The sequence below is a fragment of the Bos mutus genome, chromosome X (genome assembly GCF_027580195.1).
Source record: "Bos mutus isolate GX-2022 chromosome X, NWIPB_WYAK_1.1, whole genome shotgun sequence".
Lineage (NCBI taxonomy): Eukaryota > Metazoa > Chordata > Mammalia > Artiodactyla > Bovidae > Bos > Bos mutus.
Genome location: NC_091646.1, coordinates 31,246,763 through 31,263,461, shown reverse-complemented (window position 1 = coordinate 31,263,461; position 16,699 = coordinate 31,246,763). Strand labels below are relative to the sequence as shown.

General features: G+C 38.8%; 1 protein-coding gene across 1 annotated transcript in view; it reads left to right on the top strand.

Moving 5' to 3' along the window:
- Positions 1-16,699, top strand: part of GABRA3 (gamma-aminobutyric acid type A receptor subunit alpha3) — a 240,973-nt gene that overhangs the window by 132,635 nt on the left and 91,639 nt on the right. The window contains exon 4 of the mRNA XM_005888785.2: positions 11,647-11,714. Within this exon, the coding sequence (XP_005888847.1) occupies positions 11,647-11,714 (68 nt within the window). The remainder of the gene's footprint in view (positions 1-11,646; positions 11,715-16,699) is intronic.

Sequence of the window (16,699 nt, the reverse complement as noted above, 5' to 3'; positions counted from 1 at the left end):
GGCCATTGCATCCCTCTTTGAGGGAGCTGCCATTCAGGTCAAAACCCTTAACCACAATTTTTTGAGAATAAGATTTGTATTACTCCTTCAGGCAATGGGAACCTGTAACAGGCGTGTGGGCTGACATCTTTATGGCTGCAGTAGCAGTTTTCTTCATCACATATTCCCTTGGTGGTTATAAGTTTTTTACTAGATTGTAGGGTTCTGTAAAAGTTGATTCTTACAGTTTTCCCAAGCTTATTAATTGTCTTTATGGAGAGACAAAACCCTGAAGTTCCTAACTCTGCCCGTCTTGGTGATATACTCTTATATTTTTCCTGATACTCATAGATTTTTTTGTCTTTTCTTTTTGGTTTTTGTAAAGTCTGGCTAGAGTTTTGTATATTTTTCCATTTTTTTCAAGGAGCAAGTTTTTAATTTCACTGATTTTCTCAATCGTTTTTCTATTTTTGATTCCACTTGTTTCATTTTTAGTGTTTCTGTTTTTTATATATTTCTAGTTCTTGAGATGGAATCTTAGGTTTTGGATTTTTAGAGTCTTCTTTTTCCTGGAGATTCAGTGCTGTCAATTTCCATCTTATGTATTTCTCTGTGAGCATCCCACAGGTTTGATGTGTTGTATTTTTATTTTTATTGAGTTCACTATATTTTGAAACATCACTTGTGACTTCTGTCTTGATCCATGGGTTATTTAGAAGATTGTTCTTTAATTTCCAAATGTTACCAGATATTTCTCTGTATTAATTACTATTTTTATTCTTTGATGGTCACTGATCATAGTCTATATGACTTCAATTCTTCTAAATTTGTTAAAGCTTGTTTTATGGGATATCTTGGTGAATGTTCCAATGTCCTTGAAAAAGATTGGGTATTCTTCTTTTGCAGGTAGAGTGTTCCGTAAGTATCACTTAGGTGACATTAGTCGAAAATATTGTTTAGGTCTTCCATGTATTCACTGGTTTTGTCTGTACACATTCTATCAGTTGCTGAAAGAGAGATGTTACAGTGTCCAACAATAATATAGGATTTGTATATTTCCTATTTGAATTCCATCAGTTTTTGTGCTTAGATTCATCATTTTATTATTTATTTGTCCCCTCTGTTTTTCTGCTAATATATTTTCCTTTTTCTGATTTTTTGACATATTTGACTATCTTTATTTTATTGATTGCCTTTTTAGAAATATTTCTTTGTGAGATTCATTGGTTGCTATAGGGATTGCCATCTTCACAGCTGAGATTTGACACTCTTCTTAGAATTAATATTGTTCCACTTATAGTAAATTATGTAGCCTTGTAACAGTATACATCCATTTCCCATCTAAATGACCTTTATGTTATGGATGTCTTAACTATTATATCAACAGCCCATTAAAAGCCACATGAGACAATGTTTTAATTTTTTTCCTTCAGCAGTAATAACTATTTTAAAGAGCTTAAAAATGAAAAATGTTTTTATATATATCCAGAACTTCCATTTATGTTGTTCTTACTTTATTCCTGATGATCTAATTTCCGCCTGGCATTATTTCCCTTAAATCTGAAGAATTTATGTAGAATTCCTATAGAACAAGTCTGCTGGTAGCAAATTCCCTTGTCTTTTTAAATCTGAGAATGTCTCCTGAAGCTTATTTTTTACTGCATATAGAATTCTGAGGTTAACAGCTGTTTTCCATAAGCATATTAAAGATTTTGTTTCACTACTGTCTGTGAATTGATGATATATCGTCAGTCTTTCAAGTAATTATTCCCCTTCACAGACTGTGTTCTTTTCTAATAGCTTCCTTCAAGATTTTTCTTCATCTTTGGTATTTAGCAGTTTGATTATGATATGTCTAAGCAAGCTTTCCTTATTTTTCATTCTTTTCTGTTTGGAGTCTGTATAATAGTTTGTTTCTGTAAACTTGTGTGTTCTACCAAACTCGAAAAGTTTCTGAGCTCTATTTCTTCAAGTATATTTTTTCTTTACTAGTTTGTTTCCCCACTCCCTCTTGAATTCAAGTGCTCTATGTGTTGGAGAGTATCACATTGTTCAGAGTCCCCCTGAGGTTCTTTCCATATTTTTTTCAGACATTTTTGTTGCTGTTCTTCACATTGGATAATTTCTATCACTCAAATTCACTAACTTTTTCCTTTGTCATCTCTGTTCTGCTATTGAGACCATACAGTGAATGTTTTTATTTTGGTGACTGCATTTTTTCACTTCTCAATTTTCAAATTGGTTATTTTTGTATTTCCTAATTTTTCTGTGAGAACTTCATCTTTCTGTTTATTTAAAATGTATTTTCATTAACCTCATGTAACTTAGTTATAATTGGAGTTAAAAATCTTTGAAATTTTCAACATCTGTATTGTGTTATATTTCACCTTTGTTGTCTTTTCCCTTCAGAATTGGCAATATTTTTCTAGTTCTTTCTAAGTAAAATAATGCTGAATTCTATTCTAGACATTTTGACTCATATTATGTGGAGCCTCAGCCTTGTCATAATGCTTTGGAGAATGTTGATTTTTTGTTTGTTTGTTTTAGCAGAGAATCAGCTTGGTTAAGCAGCAAGGTCTGCCTTGCTTTCTCTGGATGGTGATACCCAGATCTTTACGTTTTCAAGATCTTTGCTATACTGCACTTGGTGTATCTCCACATGTTATCACTGAGGGGATAGTCTCAAGACTTGGGCTGTGGATTACATATTACTTAATAATTCAGTTATCAAAACCTTTGCTATATGGCTTTGAGTCTGTCCTATACTTGTGTAACTCAGGACTAATGTGAAATTTTGTGTGAAATCATAGTGTACTTGTCAAAGCCTTTGCGCATGCTGCCTTGGGTGTGTCCTAGGGGCATGTTGTTGTTGTTCAGTTGCTAAGTCCTGTCCAACTGTTTGCAACTCCATGGACTGCAGCATGCTAGGCTTCCCTGTCCTTTACCATCTCCCAGAGTTTGCTTAAATTCATACCCATTGAGTCAGTGATTCTATCCAACCATCTCATCCTCTGTTGCCCCCTTCTCCTGTCGTCAACCTTTTCCAGCATCAGGGTGGGAATTTTTCCAATGAGTTCACTCTTCCCGTCAGGTGGCCAAAATATTGGAACTTTAGCTTCAGCATCAGGCCTTCCATTGAATATTCAGGATTCGTTTCCTTTGTTCTTAATGGTAAACCTATGTTTTTTGAGGGAAGAATTATTGGATCTTCTTGTTTAACCCTCTGTACTTTGGGATTCCCCATCCTCTGGTCTGCAGTTGCCTTTTCCCCTGATTCTCTGGTAGGACAGATGTTTTTTGTCAGGAGTTTTGGCTGTTTGTGCCACTATCCCACTATGTAGCTTTGCCTTTGAAGCAGAGCTACAAGAGAAAAGAAGAAGAGAAAAAAAACACAGGAAATGTATTTCCCTGTGGGTTGCTTCTCCAAGTTTTGGTTTCCTTCCATAAACCACCTGTTCTTTTTCACTTTTCAGAGTGCTTAAATAGTTGCTTTTGTATTTTATCCAGAAATTTTATTTATAATCAGTGGGAAAGAAAGGCTGTAATGCTGTTACTCCACTATGCCAAAAACCAGTTTAACTTTGTTTGAATTTGTGTTTTTCACCCTCTTTTTCTTACTGTCTTGTGCTTGTATAATATTGTACTTCCAATTTCTCCTTTTGTACAAAGAAATATTTTAGTTTCTTCACTCTACCTCTTCTTTTCAGACCAGAACTCTGGCTTCAATATTGTGTACATCTTTGATTTTTTTCTGTTACATGACATTTTGATCTTTTATCTGAAACAATTATATTTTTTATGTTTTATGTCTCATTATTGTGTGTTTATTACCTGTGCCATCTTATCTGGAAGTTCCAAACAATAACAGTGACAGTATAAGTCCCTCTGGTAGCCTCTTTTAATCGATTATGGCCAGTGATTTTAGTGTTGGAATCATAACAAAATCGATTCCATTTTTTACAGATAAAGAAACTAAGGTATAGTTAACTTGAGGTTGGACCAGGATTAACCCAAGTTTCCAGATTCCATTTACCATTTATTAATTTTATGCATAAGGTCAAAATCAGTAGGCCCTGGAAAAATATCAGAATGTCCTTGTAACATTTTAGAATATTTCAGCTGTTTTAAAAATTATATTGCTTTTCCCCTGGCTTTCAGCTTGTTCTGGCTTAAGGACGTGTCTCTAGAGTGGAGAACACATCATGTAGTCATTCTCCAACTTATTTCTTGGTAATTTTTTGGGCACTGCTTCTGCTTCCCTCTCTAAATTTCTCATAATTTTGCCCCAAGGAAATCCTACTGGCTCTTGGGAGTGGCCTCTATTTTCAGCAAAGGGTTATGAACCACTGAAGAGGCTGCTGTCTGATGGTTTTATTTGTTCAATACATGTTACAGAAGAGAGGACCAGTGGCAAAAGCAACAAATAAGCACCAATGTAGTAAAGAAATGGGTAGGAAAAAAATAATTAATATTCAGGGTTTGGCCCATGTAAAGAAAATACTCAAATGGTATTTTGACTTTTCTCAAAACTGGTTACAGTGCTCAGTGCTTCTAGTGGCATTAATATGGGTCTTATGGAAGGACATTCCTGCAGTATCTTTGCCCTCCAATCTCCCTTGTGATAGGGTTCTTGTTGTTCAGTCTCTTAGTCATGTCCGACACACTGCAACCCCATGGACTGCAGCATACCAGGCTTCCCTGTCCTTCACTGTCTCCCAGAGTTTGCTCAAATTCATGTCCATTAAGTCAGTGATGCTATCTAACCATCTCATCCTCTGCCACTCTCTTCTCTTTTTGCCTTCAGTCTTTCCCAGCATCAGGGTGTTTTCCAGTGAGTCAACTCTCTGCCTCAGGTGGCCAAAGTATTGGAGCTTCAGCTTCAGCATCAATCTTTCCAATGAATATTCATGGTTGATTTCCTTTAGGATTGAGTGGTTTGATATTTTTGCAGTCCAAGTGACTCTCAAGAGTCTTCCCCATCACCACAACTTGAAAGCATCAATTCCTGGCACTTGGCCTTCTTTATGGTTCAGCTCTCACATACATACATGACTCCTGGAAAAACCATAGCTTTGACTAGACAGACCTTTGTTGGCAAAGTGATGTCTCTGCTTTTTAATACACTATCTAGGTTTGTCATGGTTTTCTTTTCAAGGAGCAAGCATCTTTTAATTTCATGGCTGCAGTCACTGTTTGCAATGATTTTGGAGCCCAAGAAAATAAATCTGTCAGTGTTTCCACTTTTTCCCCTTCTGTTTGCCATAAAATGATGGGACTGGATGCCATGAAGGCAATACTTGGATTTGTAGCTCCAGAGAAAATAAGAACAGTTGTGTGTTCTATATTACCTTTGTGAGCATCAAGATTCTAGCAATAGTAGAGTTAATGAGAACCCACAGTTGTTAAGTTGGTAGTGATTGTGGTCTCTTTTAAATCTTGTGGTATTTCTTACTGATGTTTTGTTATAAACATATGTTGCATGCAGCTAGCTATTAAGAGTTGCTGTACATTCCAAGTGTCAGACACTAGATGGAGTAGCATAAACATAGTGCTAGACCTCTAGCCTACCAAATGTCAAAAGTTATGAGCTGTGCCCAAACACTCTGCAAAAGGGTTATTACTCAACTGCAGAGTTTAGATTAGAGCTTAGGATCTCTAACACAGACTTTTGTTATATCTGCTTCCCTAAACCATCTGTTTGTGATTCCTCTGAAGAGCTTATCAGTGATTAATGCTGTTGGGAGAGGGGTGTGTCACTGAGTACTTACAGTATCTCTGTCCCCAAGGATTATCAAAGAGAAATGAGAAGGCCGTTAACAGAACAGAGCACTCCAACTCTCAGATCTCTGAGACCCTGTCCATAGCCCACTCCCTAAATCCATGTTGCTAGCAGACCCGCTAGTCACATGGAAACTCATTTCTAGTAGGTTAGTCTCTCCTCACAATGAAAAGCATGCACAACAAGAAGCAATTATTCTCTAAAATTTCCAGTGATACAGAAGTAAGAATACAGAAAAGTCAGGGCTTTGTTCTTTTAGTCAAAGTTCCAGTCCTTAAAACCTCACTATTCTCAGAAAGACTGTTACTGGGAAGAATTGAAAAGTCCATCATAGCCTATAATGAAATAAAGGGGGTATGGTTGGCTTTTGTTCATATTGTTCATTTTATAATCCTGTCTCTAATAGACTTGTGACAGTTTCATCATAAAACATATTTCAGAGTGCCAGTTAAAAAAAAAAATTAGACCCAAGCCAGAGGAAAGTGAATGGGAAAAGTGAGGGTGCTTAAAATCATGACATGGAAAGGAATAAAAAGATCAGACTTAGGGGTAGCATGATCAATTTTTTTCAATCTCTGAAAGTCTTTAAGTCTCAAAAGAACTGGAAGCAGACTTTGTTGAATGGATCCAAAGGGCAGTACTAAGACAAATGTTTGTATGTGTGCTGGAGTGGAGAAGCTAGAGTTGGGGAACCTACTCTGGTTTGTGCTCAAAGAACAAAATCCACAGCTTAATGGGGATCTATTTTAATTCAAACAAGGAAATACAGTTTATTGTGAGATGACAGTTGGTAAAGAATCACCTGCAATGCAGGAGACTCAGGAGACGTGGGTTCAATCTCTGGGTCAAGAAGATACCCTGGAGGAAATGTCAGGCCACTCCAGTATTCTTGCCTGGGAAATTGCATAGACAGAGGAGTCTACTGGGTTACATTCCATGGGGTCTCAAAGAGGCAGGCACAACTGAGCGACTAAGCACACAGCACATACATGAGCCTCATAGTTAACATAAACATAGTGATCTCTTGCTATTTGGCTTATCTTTACTCTTTCAGATCAAAAGCAAGTTGGAATGACATTAGGAACTGGTTGATAAGTTCCCCACCAATGGGAGTCCTGCTGAGGGCTAAAGGCATGTGTGTTTATATAAATATAAATTTCAAGTTTATATTTTACTTCCAATTTATTTTATTGGAATTTTACTTGCAATACCACAGTAAATTTGCAAAAGGAAAAGATAATTCTGTTAACCTTTAGTTTCAGAAGGTAATATTTGAAGGAAATTAGATCTTCAAAGTAATTTAAAAAGAGCCAAGGAACAAAGAAAGTATTTGTTTAAAAATAAGAAAGAATTCCACTCATCTCCCAATTAAATAATTTCTTACATTTGAAAAAGGAGAAGGCTGTCAACAGGGGCTAGACTATGAATTGTAGCCCTCACTAATTTTAGTCTAATTCACTGGTCTTTTCATTTAATTAAATGAAATAGCAAACTTCTAATTATTCCTTCACACAGAGGAGCTGGAGTGGTGGGTGGATACTCTCTTCTTTGTCTGGAATTGAGGACCTTAGACTTCTGGGTGAGTTCTGTGTCCACCTGGCCTTATGGGTGGCTCATGTGGCCTCGCCTCTGGAATAGTATTAAGCTGCAGCAACAGCTAACATATAGTGAGCACTGGATTTGTTCTAAATACTGGCCTCAATACTGTCTCCTTAAATCCTCAGAGCAATTCTGAAATATATGGTATCATTATCCTAATTTTCCAGATGAAGAAACTGGCATAAAAAAGTTAAGTGACAAAACGCACACAAAGAGTAAATGACAGAACCTAAATTCAGATCCAGTTAGTGATGCTGTTAATCACTGTACAATACTTCTGCAGGGTACTTCTGTGTGTTGGCACATATACTGCTCCAAAGCACCTAGATTTCCTAGTCAAAAGATGGGATTTAGTAATTGGGGCTTTGTGGTCCCTGTATGGGGCACTGGAGAAATGTCAAATATCCATGTGTTTACCTGCTCTTAGAGTAGAGGGCTAGAGATCTAAGGATGGTAACATAAATTCAGAGCCCTCCGTCACTTGTGCTGCCATGATACAAGTGACAATCCCTATCTTCATACCCTACTCCTTGAGAGATTTCTGGCTTCTTTGGTGACAAGAGCATTACTTCTCTTTTTCTTTTAGCATTTTTCTCTTGCTTTGTCTTTCTTTAGTTCTGTTAGCTCTTGCTATCTCTTGCTGTCTAACTGTTTTAATTTCCTCTTCTCACTCTTGTCATTCATCCTTTCTAATTCTGCTTTTCCCTCTAATCAGATTCTAATTACCTTCCTCCCTCCCCTCTCTTTTTCTTTCTTTCTTTCTCCCCACTTCTTTACCTACCCTTCATTTAGTATCAATTCCCCTAATTCTCTTATCTACCAGATTCTTTCAAAATGGGACAGAAATAGAGTAAGAATGAATTTGTGTCCACTGTAATAGACCAAACTTCCTAAGTCTTTCCCTGCTTCCAAGTCAGAGAAAGTTCTGAAGCTTGGCTGAGACCTAGTTCATTGGGAAAGCAGCCTCTTCTTAGCAATCAATGGGTGGGAAGGAGGTTACCAGTAATGGGGGGAATTGATGTTAGGTTGATGCTTATCAGTTGCCAGGGAAAGCAGTAGAGGGGTGCACCCCTCACTGCCACTGTGATGAATCATCATAGTGGAGATAGTTCTGATCTTAAGATTAGATCAGTCACTAACTGGGGCCAGAAGTGAGTAGGCATTTACTTATCAGCCTCTATGACTAAGAGAGAAGATCAGTCATGGGAGTGGGCTGTAGGTGAAGCAGAGACTGGTCCAGCAGGTGGATGTACAGAGAACAAGAGAACAGCCATCTTTGGTGGCCTGATCATACTGACCTACCTTCTTCAGGCAGCAGAATAAACTTGCCTTTTGCTACCACTGGACACTTTTAGTCACATGCTTTTTGCACTGTCAGAGTTCCTAGTCAGAGCAGAGAGAAAATTCAAATGTGTTTGGTAACAAACCTCCTGTACAAGAGAAAAGCCAAAAGGAAAAAAAAAAAAATCTTAAGGCATTCAGAAAGTCAAGGTCAGATCCAGAATGTAAGTAAGCCTTCCTATCCCAGCCCAAGACTCTTCTTTTCTACCTACAGTGACTCCACTGTCCTCTTGGAACTAAAGCAGTCTCCTGACTTTATCACTACTAATTGTCTTCTCCTTTTTCTTTTATAAGATTCCCTGGTGGCTCAGATGGTAAAGCATCTGCCTACAATGCGGGAGACCCAGGTTCAATCCCTGGGTCGGAAAGATCCCCTGGAGAAGGAAATGGCAACCCACTCCAGTACTCATGCCTGGAAAATTACATGGATGGAGAAGCCTGGCGGGCTACAGTCCATGGGGTCGCAAGGAGTTGGACACGACTGAGCAACTTCACTTTCTTTTCTTTTATAGTATGGGTGCCTGTTTTTAATCTGCATAACTATCTTGCGTGCTAAGTAGCTTCAGATGTGTCCAACTCTTTGTGACCCTATGGACTGTAGCCCACCAGGCTCCTCTGTCCATGGGATTTCCCAGGCAAGAATACTGGAGTTGGTTGCCATGCCCTACTCCAGGGGATCTCCCCAACCCAGGGGTCAAACCAGCATCTTATATCTCCTGCATTGACAGACAGGTTCTTTACCACTGAGCCACCTGGGAAGCCCACTTTTACAATTAAATTGGTTTAGAAAGTTGTTCTGTGTCTAACTATGTCCTGCCTGGAATATTGGATTCAACTGTAATTGTGATCTCTCCCATTAATTAATTGTGTTTTATGTACTTTGGGGTAGGGCAATGTTTCTACAGCCAGTGAATGTGGCAGTGTATCTGAAGGGACAAATCTTTAGGGTGTATGTTCTGAATTCTGAAGTATTGTCTCTTGTCCTTGAAGCACAGAAATAGGGGGAAGACTGTGCTCTAGATGAAAGTCCAAATACTTAAAATACAACTCTAGTTTGAGACATGTTATTTGCTGAATAAGCTTGGAAGTAAATTGTGTGTTTTGGTGAATTGACTATATCTTTGATGATTATTAAATGATACTCATAGTCTCTTTTGAAAATGGAATGTTTGTGGATGTGTGCAGTGTCCTTGAGTATAATATGTGCCTGTATAGAGGAGCAATGTATTAAGCCTAAGGGATGGCTCTGGAAAATGGGAAGTCAACAAGATATAAAGTAAATCTAGGCTAGGACCCAGGACTGGATGGATATAGTAAACATGCTATAAATGGAGTTGCTTTGTCCATTACCTTTCCATGAGGTAGAAGAAATAGTGTAATATACAGCACAGGGACTACAACCAATATTTTATAATAACTTTAAATGGAATATAATCTATAAAATATTGAGTTGCAATATTGTACCCTTAAGATGAACATAATATTTTAAATCAACTATAGTTCAATTAGAAAAGGAAATATAAATTTTAAAATTAAGAAAATAGTGCCATTGACTGCAGTAACCAACCTGATTATCAAGTCCTATGTGGGCTTTATGTGTACTAGCTGTGCTACTGACATGTGCTGCTGGGGTCAGGTATGCTGGGCTGGAGGGAACCTCAGGTGGTTCAGACAGTAAAGAACCTGCCTCCAATGTGGGAGACCCAGGTTTGATCCTTGGGTCGGGAAGATCCCCTGGAAAAGGAAATGGCAACCCACTGCAGTATCCTTGCCTGGAGAATCCCATGGACAGAGGAGCTTGGTGGGCTACAGTCCATGGGGTTGCAAAGAGTAGAACACGACTGAGTGACTAACACTTTCACTTTCATGCTGGACTGGAGTGAGCCTTGCTTGAGTTAACTGTAATGATGAGGTGTTTGGTAGGGTCTCATTGACTTTGAGAAGCTGAAGAAGGCTATCCTGTGCTCTGTTTGAGGTATGTTGGAGTGGGTTGGCTGCAATGCAGTAAATAGGGCTGACAGAAGGAGGAAAGGGGAAACTTAGCAGTGCAGTCATTTCACTTCTCTGAGTATCATTTTGCAACTTGGCAAATATATATGTGATAAGATTCATCCATTAATACCAAAAATGTTCAGTGAGCACTTTCAGAGTTAACAGGCTCCTTTTCTATCTACTGAGTACAAACAGGTAACAAAACAGGAACACTGCCCTTTAGGAGCTCTTGCGTTTTGTGGGAAAGCAGACAAGTAAACAGACAGTTATAATGGAAACATGCAAAGTGTATATCAGGGGCTATCATCATCTCCAAATCTCAGTCACTTAACCCCACAGAAGTTTACTTCTCATTGATGCAAAATCTATTGTAGGTCCAGGCAACTTTCCAGGGCACTTATCCTCCAAGTTCTGGATCATCATTCCAGGCCATTTCAGTCTTATAGTAGCTCCATATAAACATATGTTTCCATGATTACCATGGCAGGGAGTGTCTTGCATTGGAAATTATTTGTTCCAAAGGAAGGGACACATATTTCTTCTTCCTATAACCAAAACCAGTCACACATCCCCTCCCTACTTTAAGTGGGCTAGGAAGTGGCAGTGCAATCATCCTATGTCCTGAACATCTGTAATGTGCCACAGGTAAGGGTAATCCTGGTGTGACATCCCAGCTTGTGTGAGTGTTGGAGATCTCCAAAGGCTCTGGAGTTTGGGAATTCTGCTGTTACTCTCAATGGTATTTAAAGGGATGGACTTTGTTCCTATACTGAGCACATTCTCTGTGAAGAAGTAGTACAAATGAGAGTTTTTTGAGGGGTTTTCCTATGATTTTACCAAATATTCTTTCTTAGAAGTAGTAAGTTCGCTTTCTTTTGGAGAACAGCACTGGACTCTATGTGAGCTAAGGCAACAGGCTTTCCTAACACTCTGCTTTTCTATTTTCTTTCAACCAGATGCAGTGACTGAAGTGAAGACTGACATCTATGTGACCAGTTTTGGCCCTGTGTCAGACACTGACATGGTAAGTATGGTTTCTGCAAAGGTAAAAGTGAAAGATTATGCAACAGGTCAAAGTAAACCAATTGGGGTTTTCCTGTGGCAGGGCCTTGGAACTATATTCTGAGGAGAAGTCTTATCTCATGAATTCCCTACCCTCACTGTCCTACACTTAACTAAATGCATCTTTTGCCCTGCTCTCCCCGCCTATTCACATATCAAGCATATAACACCCCCCCCCATTAGGAGTACCATTCCCTTCTTTCTACAACATGTCTTTCAAAATTCAGCTTGGCTCCCTATTCTCAATTAAACTTTCTCTGACCCTCACCCTTTATATTTGGTCCACCACACACAAATTAGCACAAATAGGTCATATGAGAAGGGCAGGTGGTGGAGGACTCTCAGTCTAGCAACTGGTGGTATCATTTAAGACGTCCACTCCTTGCAAACAAGCACTCACTGGGGAAGTGGACAGACCACAGCAATGCAAACCATTTGGGGGAAGAGTCAAACCTACTTCTAGACACTGGTTCTTCTATAGATGTGAGTAGGTGTAAGGAGGAGAGCTTCAGAGCAGATTCAAGGAATAGGGCAGGGCACAGCAGAACTGGGCTTCCCAGGTGACTCAGTGGTAAAGAATCTGCCTTCCAATGGGAATGCAGGTTTGATCCCTGGGTCGGGAAAATCCCCTGGAGAAGGAAATGGCAATCCACTCTAGTCTTCTTGCCTGGAGAATCCCATGGACAGAGGAGCCTGGTGGACTGCAGTCCTTGGGGTTGCAAAGAGTTGGACACGACTGAGTTACTAAACGATGACTATAGCAGAACTAGCAAGGGGATAATTCATGAGCCATCTACGAGGACTTCCCCTGCTACTACCTTTCTCCCTTGCTGCCAAAGTAAAGAATGCAGTGGAGAGTTCAGACACGAGACCTTGTCATAATGGAGGACCTGATAAATACCTACTTCAGATTCTAAATATTAGATTTTTGAAAGATTATCATGATGCAAGACAAAGAAGCTATTATCTGCTCAGAATGTCTGAAGTTATTAGATGGTCCATAAAGTCTTGTTGAATGCGTGACTTTGGGTTGAAAAAAAAATCTTAAAATCAGAAAAAAAATATGTTCAAAAATATGAAATGTCCCTGCTCACTATATAGATATTTTTCTTTATCTTCAGTGGGACTACTACTTAGCAGGGTCAAAGCTTATTTAGATCTTTTGGGTAAACACAAATGGTTGTGTAGTGTCATGATAGATTTTTCCTACAGGTAATGCGGAGCCATTATTTTAGAATGATTCATCTGGCAGTCTGTATAGGATGAACTACAAGGGGGAAAAGACTGGGAGCTGAGAAGTGGTTTAGGCATGTCTTTACTGGGGTCTTCCTTCAATCAGGCAAGGTGTAGGAGTCAACTGGAAAAACAAGCTAGTTCTCAGGAGAGGAAGTCATAAGTGGTTGTGAGGCCAGCCAGGGTGATAACCAAATTCTCCAGGCAGGTGCAGCTCTCTTTTTTATTACTGGGAATTAGTGATTGATTAATATTTTCATAAGAAAGGAACTGTAGCTACTGTTTGAACACACACACACACACACAACATAATCTACATCCATAAATACATTGAGGCAAAATAAGAAAGTATATGCAGAATAATAAAAAAAAACAACAGCTTACACACTACCCCAGGCACTCCACAGACACACATATACAAACAGATACCCCAATTCTGAGATACTACAGAAATATTCACATAGCCCCTGCCCAAACCAGCTTGTCTCCCTGCTCTTTTCCCACCCAAGAAGGCACACATGGGTATGCATAGGCTCTGGAGACACTTCAAACAATCCAGACGTTTTATCTTCTGAAGTTTCATCTTCCACTTGTCTGTCCCCTGCACTGACCCATGATTAAGCAGAAATAACAGAATGGTCCTTTCCTGATAGAGCAACCTTTGGTCAAATACATTTCAGGTTATTTTTCGCTGAACTTCCATCCTATCACAAGGCAGAATAGCTATGATCAGTCTGGCTGGGAAACAAATTTCTGGTGTTTTAAAAATTTTCTTCCCATACTACTTAATAGACTGTGGCAATTGTGGCAGGATCAGGGATGACTTCGGAAGAAACATCAGATAGTCGTGTGACTTTAGTAATTAATTGAATCAAGAAAGCAAGCTCCCCTGAGCCCACATACTACTTGGAAAAGTAAATGAAAATTAGGGCTAGCTAGCTGGGTTCTTGACTTTCTTCCACTCAAACAGGGAGCTTTGGTGCCTAATTGTCTAAGGAAATAGAGACAGTCTTTTATTCACAAAGTGGGAAAGTTGTGGTGGCAGTTTGAGCACTGAACCAGCACCAGCCATAGCCCTTTGTAGCCATTGCGCTCCTTGGTCAAACACTGCCTCCCACAGACATTGATCCTGAGTTTGACAGCTCAATGAAGAGTCATGTCTGTTTTGTCAATCTCAGTACCACCAATGCCTAACCTGGTGTTCGTCAGTTGGCAGACTCTCAACTATTTGTTAAATTTAAGAATGAATGAGATGAAACAAATTAAATTTGAGGGGAAAATAATGACTGTGTTCCTCCACTTGGATGAAAGTTCTTCAGAGGCAGAACACATGTCAAATACATTTCTTTTTTATTTTATTTTTTTTTTGAAGTAAAGACTTCCCCAGAATTTTATTTTTAAATAGAGGAAAACAAACCTAACCCCAACATATAAATACTATTAAAAGACAATCATTTATGTTTATATCTAATTTCTTTTTTTAAAATTTATTTATGTTAATTGGAGGCTAATTACTTTACAATATTGTAGTGGTTTTTGCCATACATTGACATGAATCAGCCATGGGTGTACATGTTTTCCCCATCCTGAACCCCTCTCCCACCTCCCTCCCCATCCCATCCCTCAGGGTCATCCCAGCGCACCAGCCCTGAGCACGCTGTCTCATGCATTGAACCTGGACTGGCGATCTGTTTCACATATGATAATACACATGTTTCAATGCTATTCTCTCAAATCATCCCACCCTCGCCTTCTCCCACAGAGTTCAAAAGTCTGTTCTTTACATCTGTGTCTCTTTTGCTGTTTCACATATAGGGTCATTGTTACCATCTTTCTAAATTCCATATATATGCATTAATATACTTTACAAGCATTATGAATAAAAACATGTGTTGACCATTTGTAGCAAATGGAGCTGGATGATCACACAATACATAGTTTTTCAGCAGTAATATTAATCCTGTGTTGATAGTCTCCCAGAAAAGAAACAGAACAAGGGATATAATGTCAATTTGAATGAACTGAAGTCATGTGACTATCTATGATTTTCTATTTTTAGGATATTTTAGACCATTTTCTCAGTCAATATATGGAAAGATGGCAGAGGTGGCAATGACAGGGAGGTATAATGAAAAATGCAGTTTCATTTCTACTTGTCTCACAAATTGAATCTGTCTATTCCTTACCAGTGAGCAGTGGTTCTTGACCAATGGTAGTTTTCCCTGGTCAAGATCCTCTGAATTAGAATGAAGAAAAAGTGGGATGCTGGTTTAACAATGGTAGGGTATTCAAATGGTCAGTGATTGGAAAGGAAAATAGAAAGTTAACAGCTAAATTTTAAAAATTTACTTATTTTTAATTGAAGGATAATTGCTTTACAGTATTGTGTTGGTTTCTGTCATACATCAACATGAATCAGCCATAGTTAGACATATGTCCCCTCCATCTTGGACCTCCCTCTCACCATCCACCCCATTCCAACAGCTAATATTTTTAAAGAGAGTAGCTATTAAATGTTCTCAACACACATACATGCATGCACACACATAAACAGTGACTACATGAAGTGATAGGTGTGTTAATTTGATTGTGGTAATCATTTCACAATGTATATATTAAATCATCATGTCATGGACCTTTAAAAATCACATCGTATAACCAAAATATGCAATTTTTATTTGTCAATCATGCCTTAATAATCTGGGAGAAACTTCCTAGGCTATATAGTGGACAGCCAGGTAATGATGAAAGTAGACAATACACTAACAGAACTAACCACCTAGCTTAACCAAAATAAACTAATTTATTTAAAAAATGGAGGCATGGGAAATGAGGACCCATAAGATATATTATAATCTTAATTCTTTTTAACAGATTCGGGTGATATACATTTTAGTTGGACTTCTGCTTATGAAAGTCTTGCAGTTATCAAAGTATCAAAAGACTGCATGGGAAAAAATGGTGTTAAATAAAAAGAAAGTCCACATAGGGACTTTTTTCCCATGGTAGTGGGCTTGAAATTATTGGACCTGTTTCTTCCTCAACACTGGAATAAAGTGGCTGTGTCCACTTCAAGTCCTCCCTTACTGGTGTCCTCATGCATAGAGTGAAGGGGAGCATTTTGAAAGCCTCATAAGCTGTCGGTTTCCTCTTTTTCTATAGTATACCATATTCCCAGATGCAACATTGAAAGGAGTTTGTGTCTGTAGTGTTTTGCCTAGGAGTCCATGATCATGAATCTCCTGGACTACTCTTTTGTAGACAGGCAGAACACATAAACAATACCAGTAAGACTATGTCAGAGGCTAAATACAACTGAAAAGAGGCATGTAGATTGTGGTTTTCCTAAATAGAGAATAGAGAGGAGGCAAAGAGCAAAGCGAGGACTGGATGGTCCCGAGACCCGGCTAAATTGATCCAGCCACACACGCCCTTTCTGGAAGCCTGCACTGATACACAGTGCAGTGTTAGAGAGTTGAAGACATTCAAGCTTCAACACCAAGCCAGAAATTCTTCCCCTTGAGCTTTGTGTCATCTCTGAGCAGTGTAGGAAATGTATTAAGTACCTTTCCCAGGAGGCAGACTTAGGCTTATTATCCGGAAGATTTGATTTAAATGCCTCACAAAACAACAGAATTCATTTGTCAATTTGGAGGCAATCATCCTTGGAGAGTATACAAAGGCTCAATTTGCAAGGAAGGAATTGATTGCATT